Source organism: Delphinus delphis, chromosome 19 (assembly GCF_949987515.2).
Source record: "Delphinus delphis chromosome 19, mDelDel1.2, whole genome shotgun sequence".
Taxonomy (NCBI): Eukaryota; Metazoa; Chordata; class Mammalia; order Artiodactyla; family Delphinidae; genus Delphinus; species Delphinus delphis.
Window position 1 is genome coordinate 14,087,049 of NC_082701.1, and position 15,203 is coordinate 14,102,251.

The 15,203-nt window shown below is 36.0% G+C and overlaps 1 protein-coding gene across 8 annotated transcripts in view; it reads left to right on the top strand.

Moving 5' to 3' along the window:
- The window catches only part of BPTF (bromodomain PHD finger transcription factor), a 140,725-nt gene that overhangs the window by 51,119 nt on the left and 74,403 nt on the right, over positions 1–15,203 (top strand). For 5 of the 8 annotated variants that reach the window (XM_059996866.1, XM_059996874.1, XM_059996873.1 and 2 more), the window contains 2 exons: positions 9,549–9,737; positions 13,593–13,780. In XM_059996866.1, coding sequence (XP_059852849.1) covers positions 9,549–9,737; positions 13,593–13,780 — 377 coding nt within the window. The remainder of the gene's footprint in view (positions 1–9,548; positions 9,738–13,592; positions 13,781–15,203) is intronic. The other 3 variants (XM_069540074.1, XM_059996877.1, XM_069540075.1) reach the window with 2 other exon arrangements.

The window sequence follows — 15,203 nt, forward strand, 5'->3', positions numbered from 1 at the left end:
TCAGAAAATTTAGATGAGCAAAACAAGAAAAAAAATACTGGTAATCCTATCAAAAGTCAATAATTATAGTTAATACTGTATTGGAAATCCTTAAAGAGTTTTTCTGTGTATTATAAGAATGTCATGTAATTCTTTCCTTTTTTTTCCCGCCTCTCTTTATTTTAGCCATTCTGGTAGGAATGTAAGGATATCTTATTGTGATTTGAACTTGTAGTTCCCTGGTGACTAAGGATGTTGAGCACCTTTCGTGTGTGTGTGTGTGTGTGTGTGTGTGCGTGCGTGCGCCTCTATGTGTGTGTGTGTGTGTGTGTGTGTGTGTGTGTGTGTGTGTGTGTGTGTATATATATATTAGACATTTGGATAACTTCTTTTGAGAATTGCCTGTCAGTTCTTTTGTTCATTTTCTATCAAGTGGTCTCTTTTTTGTGTGTGTGGATGTTTCATTGGCTGGGCTAAGTCCAGTCCCTCTACTCCATCCTGACTGGAAGCAAAAGTTTCTCCATTGATATTTTAAAAAATGTTAACCCAATCTCATCATATTCCTGGAATAAATACAACTTGGTTGTGATATGTTCTTGCTCTTATGTATTGTTGCATTTCATTTTTTAATATTTTGTTTAGGATTTTTGCGTCAACTTTCATGAATGATATTGACTTGCAATTTTCTTTCTGTGATAATGTCTATGTCAGGATTCGATGCCTAGATTATGCTGGCCTCATAAAATGAGTTGGTACAAGTTCCCACTTTTCCTTTTGTCTGCAAGAGTTTCTGTGGGTTGGTGTTATTTATTCCTTAAATGTTTGCTAAAGTCTTCTGGTCCTGGAGTTTTCATTGTGGGAAAGTTATTAATTGTAGATTTCATTTCTTTGGTAGATAGTAGCTATTCATATTTTCTGTTGTTTTCTTGTGTCAGTTTTAGTAAATTTTATTTTTCTAGGAATCTACCATTTCATTTAAATTTAAGATTTTATTGACATAATAACATCCTATTTTTTAAATGTCTATAGCATCTGTAGTGATCTCTTTTTTCAGTCGAGAAATTGGTTATCTGTTTTCTCTTAATCATTTCATAAGACTATTAACAATTTTTATGAGTCTTTAAAAAAATAACTTTGGGCTTTGTTTATCCTCTTTATATTTTTTCTAGGTTTTTATCTTATTTTTATTTCATTCCTTTTATATTTTTTCATTTTTGTGAATTTTTCTTCCCTGTCTTTTTTTTTTCAAAACCACTCTATTGAGGTATAATTAATATACAAAAAGCTGTACATATTTAATATGTACAACTTGATGAGTTTGGAGATAAATATATACCTGTGAAACCATCACCACAATCTATGACATAAACATATCCATCACCTCCAGAAGTTTCCCATACCCTCTTTTTTTTTTTTTTTGGTTGTGGACCATTTTTAAAGTCTTTATTGAATTTGTCACAGTATTGCTTCTGTTTTATGTTTTGGTTTTTTGGCCGTGAGGCATGTGGGATCTTAGCTCCCTGCCCAGGGATTGAACCTTCCTCCCCTGCACTGGAAGGCAAAGTCCTAACCACTGGACCACCAGAGAAGTCCCTCGCATACACTTTTTTTTTTTAAACATCTTTATTGGAGTATAATTGCTTTACAATGGTGTGCTAGTTTCTGCTTTATAACAACGTGAATCAGTTATACATATACATATATCTCATACCCTCTTTATTATTTTTTTCTTCTAGCTTCTTAAGATGGATGCTTTGATTATTTTTTATTTTTTCTATGTCTGTTGTCAAGGCTATAAATTTCCCTCTATGTACTGCTGTAGCTGCATCTCACAAACTTTAATATGTTATTTTGTCTTTATCATTCAGTTTAAAATACTTTCTAAATTCTATTATGATGTGGTTTTTTTTTAACTCATTGCTTGTTTAGAAATATATTGTTTAATACTCAAACATTTAGAGATTTTCTTTTTTTAAATTAATTTTTGGCTGCTTTGGATCTTCATTGCTGTGCACAGGCTTTCTCTAGTTGTAGTGAGTGGGGGCTACTCTTCCTTGCAGCCAGTGGCTTCTCTTGTTGTGGAGCACAGGCTCTAGGCACGTGGGCCTCAGTAGTTGTGGCATGCTGCTCAGTAGTTGTGACTCTCAGGCTGTAGAGCTCAGGCTCAGTAGTTGTGGCACATGGGCTTAGTTGCTCTGCAGTGTGTGGAATCTTCCCGGACTAGGGCTCGAACCCATGTCCTGTGCATTGGCAGGCGGATTCTTAACCACTGCGCCACCAGGGAAGTCCTAGAGATTTCTAGTTATCTTTTTTATTGATTTCTAGTTTAACACACTGTAGTCAGAGAACATTCTGTACGTGATTTATGTCCTTTAAGATTTGTTGAGGCTTGTTTTGTGGTCCAGCATTTGGTTAATGTTGATGAACTGTCTCATATACACTTGAAGAGGATGTCTATTTTTAGTTTTGGGGTGCAGTACAGAACAACTAGGTCAGGGTTTTAATTGTGTTGTTGAAATCTATATGTTTGCTATTTTTTTTCCCCTCTATGGAAGATAATTTTTTTTTAACATCTTTATTGGAGTATAATTGCTTTATAATGGTGTGTTAGTTTCTACTTTATAACATATGCAAGATACTTTTAAGTTATTTCTATTTACTGTGGGGTTGCCTTTTTATCTTTTAAATATTTTTAGTTTTTGCATTATATATTTTGAGCCTGTGTTAGTAGGTGCACATAATTTTTATATTGTTGAATTAACTATATCTTTGTGAAATGTCCTTTATCTTTAATAATACTACTAAACTACAGAAGCTTTCTTTTGATTAGCGTTTGTATTTTATATCTTTTCTGGAATGGAAAGATACTTAAAAATAACCCGAGAATTTAAAATCTCTTTCAAAATACATCTACTTTAGAATTTCCTTAGAAATATATACACACATATGTATACATATATATGGATATGCATATTTATTTATTTCAAGCTGTATTTTGTCAAGTCCTGTCAGAGAGCACTATCATTTTCTTATGATAGACGACATTATGCAAAAGAAAAATTATAAGTCTGTGGTCTAAAAATCTAAAGGAGTGAGAACATAAGAAAAATGGGCAGATTTCATGATTTCAAATTGGGTATGATTCAGAAAGATTTTATGTGGCTGAGATTGAAGTTTAAACTGAAAAGTTGGGCCATATTTTGGGAAATGTTTGTAGACATCACTTAAAAAAGTTAATCTCTGGGGCTTCCCTGGTGGCGCAGTGGTTGAGCGTCCACCTGCCAATGCAGGGGACGCGGGTTCATGCCCCGGTGCAGTAGGATCCCACATGCCGCGGAGCGGCTGGGCCCGTGGGCCATGGCCGCTGGACCTGCGCGTCCGGAGCCTGTGCTCCGCAACGGGAGAGGCCACGGCAGTGGGAGCCCCGCGTATCGGAAAAAAAAAAAAAAAAAAAAAAGTTAATTTCTGAATATCTGTTCCTGAGATTTTCCACCGCTGCATCTGTATTCCAGACATTTCACTTCAGTTCATGAAAATGGTTATGTTGCCAAAAACGACCCCTTATAGCAAGTGTACTGTTTATTATTCAGTATAACTTCTTTGTAGTTAACAAATAGCTCAATTTCAGAATTACACTTTCGTTCTGGATTTTAGATTAGAAACTTTTGTACCAGATTGCCAGTTTTTCAGTATATAAGGAGAGACAGGGGCATGTGTCTTTCTAGCATCTTAACCTCAAATGTACTATGAGAATTTGTATTCAAACATATAATGAAGACAGCATTTGTTTTATTAAAGTTATGCCTCTAGATTTAATGACTGGGACTAAGAAAATAGCAGCAGTAGATAAAACTGGCTTTATTTCCATAACTATTTATAATTGCTTTGAAAGTGTTTCCATGGACATATTGAAAGTCTAACATCTGTAAAGTTGAACTATAAGAACATATTAATTTAACCTTTTTCTTAACTTTTTGGGATAACGACATCTTAAAAGATAGTACTTTGCTTTAGGTTTGGATTTTATTGTAAAGAAATTAAGTGGAGGTTAAGAGGCTGCTGATACTGGATGCTGAACTGATGTGCTTCCCGTTTACTTTTACCTCATTGAGTTGATTGATAATGGCTTTTAGAGGTTCTGCAGCTAAATATTACTCTTTTGTTTCTTATTCTTTTTTTTTTTTTTTGCGGTATGAGGGCCTCTCACCGCTGGGGCCCCTCCCGTCGCGGAGCACAGGCTCCAGATGTGCAGGCCCAGCAGCCACGGCTCATGGGCCCAGCCGCTCCGTGGCACGTGGGATCCTCCTGGACCGGGGCACGAACCCACGTCCCCTGCACCGGCAGGCGGACTCCCAACAATTGCGCCACCAGGGAAGCCCTTCTTATTCTTTTAAATGTGTTTGGTTTTAGCTTCTAGTGTAGAATATTTGAACTGTGAGGACTATTGGTAGGTGATATCTTCTTTGTGATGTTTTAAAGCAAATGCTTGAGATTTCTTTAATTCTAATGAAGTAAGGATGTAAAGAGTTCTAGAGCAATTCCTCTCAACTGAAATGGACGAAAACTTAAGGCAAATTAACTTGGGACAAGTCAACAAAAAATCTATGTATTATGAGTTATGATAGTCCTCAGCTTGTTAGCACCTTGAAAGTTTAAATGGACAGATTCTGGATTCAGTTTGCTTTCAGTGGGGTAATGGTTTTTTTTAAGATCAAAATACCTTGGGATGGGATTGATTGCCTATTCTTTTATGAAGTACCATCATCTTCCTAATAGCAGAGAGCACTTTCTATGAAGTATTTTAAGATACGATTAGGTGGAATCTCTTTAAGTCCTATCCCAGAGTTATTGTCTTGGTTAAAACCATACTTGGGGTGTATTGTATGCTGAAATAGTTTTTTGTGGGCTAGTGTAGAACCCAATCACTTTTTATTATACTTCTGTGAGAAAATGCACTCTGAATTCTGAGCTCATAAATGAGGGGATGTCTATATACTGTTTCATTATTCGAGAAGATGATTTTTAGACAATTATAAATTAAGAATACAGCACATTTCAAAACTAGATCTACAGATGTGAAAGGAATGATTAGTGAGGAATTTGATGCTATTCATGTGAGACTTCTCTTCCAAATATATGCATTTTCCAACATGAGTTAGTTGATTATATTACTGGTTTGCAGCTGTCAGATTTTAAGTTTGCCATTTCTGTCTTTCATGTAGAATTTTCTTATTATGAACATGCACGAAAGTTAAGAGAATAGTATAGTGACCCCTCCCCCATATTTTAACACTTAGATTAGAAAATCATCAATATTTTGTCATACTAGTTTTACTCATGCTTTTTTTTTTTAACTGCTTTTTTGAGTGCGGAGGACTCAAATTTTTAAAAATCACCCCCCTTTGACCCCATGTGTACACTATTAGATAAATCATAATCCTCAGTTAATTGCACTCATCATTGGTCATTACATATTCCCCCTTAATTTATTCATTCACGTTTGAAATGATCTTTATTAATGAAATAAACACCTAGGAACCTATCACCCAAAACAGAAGTCTAAGTCCTGCTTTGAAACTCACCTGTATCGAGCCATCTCCCTGTTCTCATCGCCTGCATCCTTCTACCCTACCTGAAGTGATTGTCACCCTGAATCCTGTGTTCACTAATATTTTCTTTCCTTTTTATAACAGAAATCCAGTAGAATTAAGACTATTGATACTAGAGGTCAAAGTGATGTATAGCCCACATAACTGTTGCTTCATTGAGTTGATCTACATGGTTTGCTAAAAACTATGTATTTCTGTTTCTTTATTTTATTTTATTTTATTTTTGCGGTATGCGGGCCTCTCACTGCTGTGGCCTCTCCTGTTGCGGAGCAACAGGCTCCGACGCGCAGGCTCAGTGGCCATGGCCCACGGGCCCAGCTGCTCCGCGGCATGTGGGATCTTTCCAGACCAGGGCACGAACCCATGTCCCTTGCATCGGCAGGCGGACTCTCAACCACTGCGCCACCAGGAAAGCCCTCAGTTGTTTTAAACTGTGTAGCAAGTGTGTTGTGTTAAGTATGTCTTATTAAGTGTATGTGTTAAGTATAACTTCGGGGAACTTAATCTTTTCGCTTTATATTACTAATATAATGTTTTATGTTGCTGGAGTTCTTTCACATTAACTGTATTACAATACTCCTCTGTGTAACTATACCACAGTTTATCCCCTTTCCTGATGATGTGAATTTGGGTTGTTTCCTTACTGCAGTATTCTAAAGCAAATCCCAGACCTCATGTTATATCAGTCCTACATACATTTCTAAAGAATATGGACATTTTCTTGTATAATTACAGTGCCGTTATCATTTTAATAAAATTGACAGCAATTCCTTACTGTCATCTACTATCCAGTCAATTTAAATTTCCTCACTTAAAAAAATTTTTTTAAACATTGGCTGTGTTTTAAATAACTCCAAATAAGATCCCCGCGTGACATGACATTTGGTTTTATATCTACTGAGTCTCTTAAATCTAGAGCATTCTCCCCTTCCCTGACTTTTTAAAGAATCTTAGTATATCCTACTATGGAATATCCCACATCCAGGATTTTCTTTCCTTCTTAGTGTTTAATTTGTTCTAAAGGCTCGATTAAATTCATTTTCAACGACTTTTGGCAAGAATACTTCATAAGCTGTGTTCTGGGTATTTCACATCATATTGCATCAAAAGGCTCATTGTGATGTCTGTATGTTTTACCTTTACAAATTCTAAGATTGATCAGTGAGTTCAAAATCAGCTGTCTATTTGGAAGTTATAGTATATGATTTCTAATTCTATAATTTTTTTCAGTATTTTTTTAACTGGAATTCTTCTGTAAAGAATTTTCCCTCATTAACTAAGTCTATTTGAATACCTTGAAATATAATTAGAGTAGAAATAAATGCTTAATTATTTCTCTTAAAATCTGATTTTCAGAGTCAGGAGTTGGTGTCTAGTTACCTTCAGTGGTGATTTTTGAGTTATGAACTTTGGGGGGAGGGGCATGATTTTCTCATTTTAAGTATCTGTTTGAACTCATGGGTCTTTATGTATGCAGTTTGTTTCAGTCAGTTGTAGTTATCATTAATTTGGTTATATTGATTTTCAGGAGGCCCTTTATGTTGGATTTTGAGTCCTTTTTGCTGTGTATGACCCCAGTAGTCTCTTTTGCTTTTTTGCTTTTTGGCAGAATAAGATGTATGTGGCTTATCTTATACATTTCTTACCCCAGACCTGGAATCAGTAATTCCTGCAAGAAGCCCTGGTTCCTTTTTGTGGGAAATGATATTTAGAGACTGTCATCTGGGCCCAAGAATATTTACTGCTCTTGGACTCTCACTGCCTCTAGGCTTTTTTATTGGGTAGTGTTAGGAAATAGGTATTTTGGAAAAGAAAAAAACCAATTCATGTTGACATTTCAAATTCAGATTGAGGATTGCATACTTAGTTTCTTTTTTTACACTTGTATCTCTTTTCCTTTATACTGAATGCCTTAGTTCCTAACAACAGTAACTTAATTATATACTTGCTTTATCCTGTTATAGATGTCCATTAATAATATAGATTATTTTTATAATTATTGTTAATATCCTGATGTGCATTAATAACAGTAATAAGAAATGATTTAAATAGCATAGTAATTTCATAATACCAATATTATTGCTCACAGTAAGAGTACTGAACCGCATTTAAGATTTTTTTGCAGCTCTTTATCTTTATACCATATTTCCAGTAAGAATGTATAGTCAAAATTCTGTGTTCCAAAGTCACTTGAAATAATCTTTTTCTCTGTGTGGTTATGCCAACAACTTGATACACGATTAGGCTGTTTTCTTTCAGTTTTTAGGGGCTGCATTTCTAACTTGAATTTTTAAAAAATGTAAAACATTTACATGATTCCAAAGTCAAACTTTGTAACTGTTATCTATTCAGAGAATTTCCACTTTCATCCCTTCGTTCTCTAGGTAACCATTTCCTTCCTTTCCCTTACAGGTAGCTATTTTTATTAAGTTTTGGTTATTCTTCTAGTGTTATTTTTTTTTTGTATAGAAAAGCAAAATATGTGCATAAATTCACATTTCTCTCCCTTTCTTACATGAAATTAGCATACTCTAAGTACTGTTCTGCATCTTTCTTTTTACATTTAATCTTGAGATCATTTCATATGTGGATATAATGATTTCCTCAGTCCTTGTTATGGTGCATGATATTTTATTGTATGTACCACCTTTTATTCAGCCAGTGCCGTATTGATGGGCATTTTGTTTTTTCTGGTCTTTTGCCATTATAAATAGTGCTACGGTGAATACCTCTGTAAATATCAGTAAGTAATTTAGTATTTTTGCCAGTGTATTTCAGGGTAGATTGCTAGGTTAAGAGTAAATGCATCTGTAATTTTTTTAGCTATTGTCAGTTCCCTTTTATCCAGTTTGCACCATTTTACAGTCCTACAATGTGTGGCAGTACCTCTTTAACCCACCACCTCTCTACCTGAGTGTATCATGAGACTTGGATTTTTGGCCAGTCTGGTAGCTGAGAGGTAGTTTCTCTATACGATTTTACTTTGCATTTCTCTTACTTTGAATTAAGTGAGCATATTTCCATGTTTAAAGGCCATTTTTCTTTTTCTTTTTCTTTTTTGTGGCTGAATCGCATGGCTTGTGAGATTTCAGTTCGCTGACTAGGGATTGAACCGGGGCCCTTGGCAGTGGAAGCACGGAGTCTGAACCATTGGACCGCCAGGGAATTCCCGCCATTTTCATTTCTTTCGTCACTGTTCATATATTTTTCCCATTTTTCTATCAGGTTGTTGGTTTTTTACTCAAAAAAAAATTTCGGAGCTCATGATGCATTACAGATAGCCTTTGTGATATACTGTCGACGACTTTTAATTTAGGGGATTGATTTAAAAGGTATCTTAATAGTGGCAAAATGAAATGCACAGGGAGGCTGTAGATTTCTGAACTGCCGAGGAAAGACCTAGGCTTTCAGTTTATGGTAGTATTCATTTTGATATACTTTTAGGAACTATACTCTTAGTGATACTATTATATTGGTCTTAAAATTAACAATCACTTAGGCATTACCTTCTAGTTAAATTTGGGGGTATAGAATTCAGGCAGAAAACCTTAGAGATAAATAATCCTGTTTAATTCTGTTTCGAATACTGTTTGAATACTTTATGAAAACTAAGAATATAAACTTCAGATTTTGAGGGATTTTCTTCACAAAATCACTTCTGCAGTATCTGGCACATCATAAATTTTGTGAAATTGTTATATCACTTTATTATTCTGAAAGATTGTCTGCTTTGTACTACACACTAAGGTGATAAGAGCCTGAGTTAATACTGGGAGACTTAAAAAACAATTCATAGGATGTTGTTTGCAATTTTTTTCATACATTGCATTATTCATACATGAGCAGCTTTTTAAAATCTAGCTTTGTAATGCAACCCTAAAACAATTAAATGTCTTTTCTGACAATTAGTTGTTTTTGATGTGATTTCCAATTTAAAAATCAGATATTCTATTTTTCTAGAAGAACCTAACAAGACATGTGACAGCAGTAACACTAGTGCTACCACTACCTCCACCCAGCCTAATCTGGAAAACAGTAACAGCAGCAGTGAACTAAATTCTTCCCAGAGTGAATCTGCTAAGGCAGCTGATGATCCTGAAAATGGAGAAAGAGAATCTCATACACCTGTCTCTATTCAAGAAGAGATAGGTAAGAATACACTTCATACATTGAAAGGAGCTTTTTTATTTTTTTAATTTTTATTTTTTTAAATAAAAGTTTGATGGGGGTGGGAAGATTTGGATTTTGTTTTCCTTTTTTTTTTTTTTTTAAAACACAAGTGACACTTGCACTCAGTGTTTTTGTTTTAAAAAAATAAAAAAGCACTTGGGAAAAAATACATCTTTTTCACACCCCCTCCCCAAAGGTAACCACCATTATTTGGTGTGTAACATTTTATATCTTTCTCCGTGCAGTTACATTAATGTATGTATGTTTACAAAAAGTTTTTTTTTTTTTTTTAATATAAACGGGATCATTCTGCATGTGTTGTTCTGCATCTTGCTTTTTTCACTCAGTAATACATGTAGGGGTTCTTTTCATGTAATGAATTGAATTCATTCTTTTTTAACTGCTGCATGGTACTCCACAGTACAGATGAACCATAATTCATTTACTATTTCTCTATTAATGGACATTTAGGCTAACAGTTTTTTCATTATTACAACTAGTGGTGCTTTTTAACATCCTCACCATGTATCTCCGTGTACTTGTATTTCTGGCAGTATAGATACAGTAAATGGAATTGCTGGATCATATGGTAGGTACATTTAAAAAATAGTGATGGCTACTGCTTAATTGTACGTTAAAAGGAATTTATACTAATCATTTACATGTATGTGTATTTCTTCATATTCTCACTAAATTTGACATCATCTATCTGTTACATTTTTGCCAATGGTGAAAAGTATTTCATTTTAAAATTTGCATATCCCTGCTTACTAATGTGGTTGACTTTCTTTTCATGTGTTTGCTGAACTTTCTGTGAATTGCTTATTCATATTTTTTGCTGATCTGTTCCTACTGAATTTTGATATTTTTCCCAAATGAGTTTTAGGAATGCTTTATGTATTGTGGGTATTAATTTTTGATTTTACCTATATATTTATATAGTTATTGCTTGTTTTTAACCCTTTCTGTTGTTTTATAAAGAAATTTTTACATTTTTTATGCAGTTAAATTTATCAGTCTTTTTCTTTAGGATTTCTCTGGATTTTGTGTCTTACTAAGGAAGACCATCCCTATCCCAAGAACATACATATATTTTACAGTAATTTCACATAATACTTCTATAACTTTGTTTTTAATCCTTCTGGTGTATAATTTTGTGTATGATATGAGATGGAGATCTGTCTTAATTAGAACCTTTTCAATTGCAAGTGACCAAACCAGCTTAAACTAGCTTAAGCGAAAAGGGAATTTAATTAGCTCATATAATTGGGAAGTCCAAGCCATCACCAGGCATAACTGGACCTCCAGGTATCAAAACTCTTTCCATTTTCCTCTTTCTGTCTCACCTTTTGGATCTGCATATGTTTGTGTGTTAACCTCATTCTCTCCTAATACAGACAGGCTTTCCCCAAGTGGCAGGGAAGATGGCATCAGCGGTTTGTATTCATATCTTTCCAAGGTCTGTGACCCAAAGGCAAGGCCCCTACTCCTGCTCCAAATCAAAAGTCCTTGAGGAAGGAATTTGAGTGGCCTATCTTGGACATATTGTTCCTACTCCTGTGGCCAGGGCAGGCAAGGTATTATGATTGATGGCTCCAGCAAAAGTATATAATTGGAGTGGGGTAGGAATGGTTTTCCAAAGAAGGAGAGATGCTGTGAAGATAGGAAACAGCAAATATCCACAGTTCCACCCTAGCTCAGTACAAACGTGTGTATTCAAATTAAAAAAAGCCTCTGCCTAACATAATGGAAAGATCTCACCCACAACTGAAAATTTTTTCAAAAACTTCTCTCCCAAAATGAACATCTGGTAATTTTAACTGTATCTAGGATTTCTGTGTATTGTGTGTATTATTTTGATTATGTGTGGTTGTGGCTTATCTTGATCTTACAATCCATGAGCCAAATTATGAACTTAGCTACCTGTAACACTCATTAACCTGATGGTGGATGGTGTTCTCTGATAAACCTGGCTGCCCTTTTCTGGGAGGTTTTCTGGGAGAATGGATATGGATGAGAAGTGAGAAGCATACGGGAAGGTCCCCCTTCTGGAGGCCATTCTTCTTTAACAGGCTAGATCCAGCTGACTTCTGTCAGGGATGGCCTGCTGGAAATTGCTGTAGGTTTGAATAATTATACATCCCAGCGTGACAGGTTTGGGGTTTTTTCTGGCAGTAACACCCCCTTATAGATTGCCTGAATACCCAGCTAGTATCTAATGCCCAGAAACTTGGCTCAGAGTCTCCGAGGGTAAACCCCCTCTACTTGCCCAGTTTGTCTGCCCCAGCCCCCAGGTGAGCGAAGTCTGTCGAGGCTCCTGCCTCTTGACTCATTAAACAGTGAGTTAGGGAGGCTAGGGCCAGGCAGCTCTGTACTCAGCCTCCAGGCTGCATCACAGTGATCCACTCCTTTAAACAGGAATGTGGCCTTCGGGCAGGGTGTGCTAGGCAACGACCTCCACTCTTAGCCTTGTTCCCTCTCTCTGCTCCTTCAAGTCGTACCCCCAGGGATGAATTTTCTGCCTCCTTTCCCTTATTTGCACTAAACTTAGCAAGTGGCAAAGGATTGACTCTCACCTGTTGGATTGTTGGCTCTAAATTGAGGCGCTTAATTTAAAAAGTGCTGTGCCATTCCCTTTCTGCTTTTAGGAAGTCTGGCCTTGACTAAATGATGTCTAAAAAGTCTTTATTGTAGAACTTCAAAGACAGTCCCAAGAAGTAGCCACTGTAGGGAATTCTCCGGCAGTTCAGTGGTTGGGACTCCACACTCTCACTGCTGAGGGCCCGGGTTCAGTTGCTGGTTGGGAAGTTAAAATCCCTCAAGCCGTGTGATGTGGCCAAAAAAAAAAAAAAGTTGCTGCTATAGTTCATCATGTTGGCACAGGACTCTAGCATGGGTAGAATCATGGTCTGAGAGCCGAGAGAAAATTGTGGATAGTCTAACTAACCAACTGCTTTGCTACCACACATTGAAGGTTACTAGCTTTCCAGCCTGAGATGGCAAGATACCCAGTACCCCTACCCCATCCTGATTTAGTCAGTGCCATATTTTCTGCTTGGTTTTTCATTCGCCAGTGCCACACTGTCTTAGTTTTTAAAAGCTTTAAATTAAGAAAGAAACATGAGATCTTGTTCAACTGTCTGGCCAGTGGAAATTGGATAGTGATGCAGTCATTTTAGAACGTATAGAAATTTTCAGCTGAAGTGAGATTTTTGGAAAAGCAGAAATTGCTCCTTGGCAGTTACATCTGTCACTTAAAAAAATTAAGATATTATGAAAATGTGAGAGGCCTTTATTGTATCTAAAAAAGCTAATGTAGTTGATTTTCACATGTACAGTTATCTGCATACACAGATAATTGTCTAGATTCTTTAGGAAAGAATTCACTTGACATTTATGTTTATAAGCTTTAAATTATTAGGTATTTAAACAGAACTTCAGTGGAAATCTTTCTAAAATTAATTATATCCTTTACTTTTAATACAGAAATCCATGTCGAATATATAAGGCAATATTTTATTAGTGTGCATTTTGAGTTATGTTTGTTAAATCTGTAGCAGCCCTTCCTCTTTTCTAGTAGCTGAGCTTTAAAACAGATAACCTGGCATGTTTGAATTTTCTGTAAAATAATAAATGACTCACAGTAAAGTTCTGACATACTTTCTTTGGAGTAAAACTTTAAGAATTAAAGCATTTGCTTTGGCTGTTCAAGGACTTTTTATTTTCTGGATCTTAGTTGTCTACCAGATAGAAGTTTTGGATAAGTAAGGTGTTATTACTATATGTAATTTACTTACTGTTAGCAATTACTTTTGGCTTTTTATTTGATAACAGGTGATTTCAAATCAGAGAAGTCTAATGGGGAAATAAGTGAGTCTCCTGGAGGTGGAAGAGGAGCGTCTGGTTCAACTCGGATTATCACCAGGTTACGGAATCCAGACAGCAAACTGAGTCAGCTGAAGAGCCAACAGGTGGCAGCCGCAGCCCACGAAGCAAATAAATTATTTAAGGAGGGGAAAGAGGTGTGTTTTTCCTGTTTAAAACAAAAATCTCTGGAATGTAAAATAATTTTTAAAATAGGGGCAGGAAGTTTGTAGAGGTACTTTTGAACTTTATTTTCCTCACTTCCAAGAGTGTAACGAGATTAAAAGTGTTAGGTTTGTATTATGATAAGTATAGCTGTACACCCAAATTTCAATCCATGCATAGAAATGCTGTAAATGGGTAGTATTCTTTCTTACTATATGGTTAGTTTTATTGTATATAATTCTAAAGAGATAGAGGCTGCTTCTTCACATGTGGGAACAGGTAGGCTGTTTGTGGGCTTTATTAAAGATTTAATACTCAATTCTGGCTGTAGTCATTTTAGATGAACCTGCAGCTAAAAGATAAGACTTACCCCTTGATAGCAGAGCACAGTGTATAGAACAGCACAGCATCTCAACTCTGACTGTGAACAAAAAGATTGAAGCTAGGACTCAGTATTTCTGTCTCCCAGCAAGCCGTGATGATAGAATAAGGGCCACAGCTGTGTCTCTCAGATTTGAGAATTATTTGCAGGGTAGATATGCAAGATTATGCAGTGTTTTGTTTTGTTTCATTTTTTAATGCAGTGTTTTTAACATCAAAGAAATGGCTTTAAGGCAGTGGCTTTCAGGCTTCTTTTTGCTCTGACCCTCACTAAGACATTTTTCATAGCAACCCAGTACGTTCAAAAGTTTCCTGAAGTAGGGCTTCCCTGGTGGCACAGTGGTTGAGAGTCTGCCTGCCGATGCAGGGGACGCGGGTTCGTGTCCCGGTCCGGGAAGATCCCACATGCCGCGGAGCGGCTGGGCCCGTGAGCCATGGCCGCTGAGCCTGCACGTCCGGAGCCTATACTCTGCAACAGGAGAGGCCACAACAGTGAGAGGCCTGTGTACTGCAAAAAAAAAAAAAAAAAAAAAAAAGTTTCCTGAAGTAGTATTTTACCATGTGGGAAGCATTCTGGTATTTTCTTTTCTAGTCTATTGTATTATATTTCATTTTTTTTAAAGCTGAATAAGCCCCACTATTGATTTCACGGTCCACTAAAGGATTGGAATCAACTATTTGAAACACTATTTTAACGTATCCATGGGCTCTTACCTAAAGCTGGAATGATAAAAGGAGCAGAAGAAAGGTATTTTTAGGAATATATGTTTGCGGGAATAGTACACGTAATGCCCTCATGCCCTCTTTTGTCTCTAACCCCTGTATATTGTAAGCTTGAGAAAATGATTGGTGAATGATTTATATATTTAGAAACTATAACATTTAGTTTCATGTGTATATTTGAGATACATGAAAGTACTTAATAATGTCCAACATATAATAGGCACTTTAATAGAGCTTAGCTTTCTTTCTTTTTGCAGGCATATCTTGGTTGTTTAATTATAAACAATTAGCTTTAGCTTTTAACTCAACTTT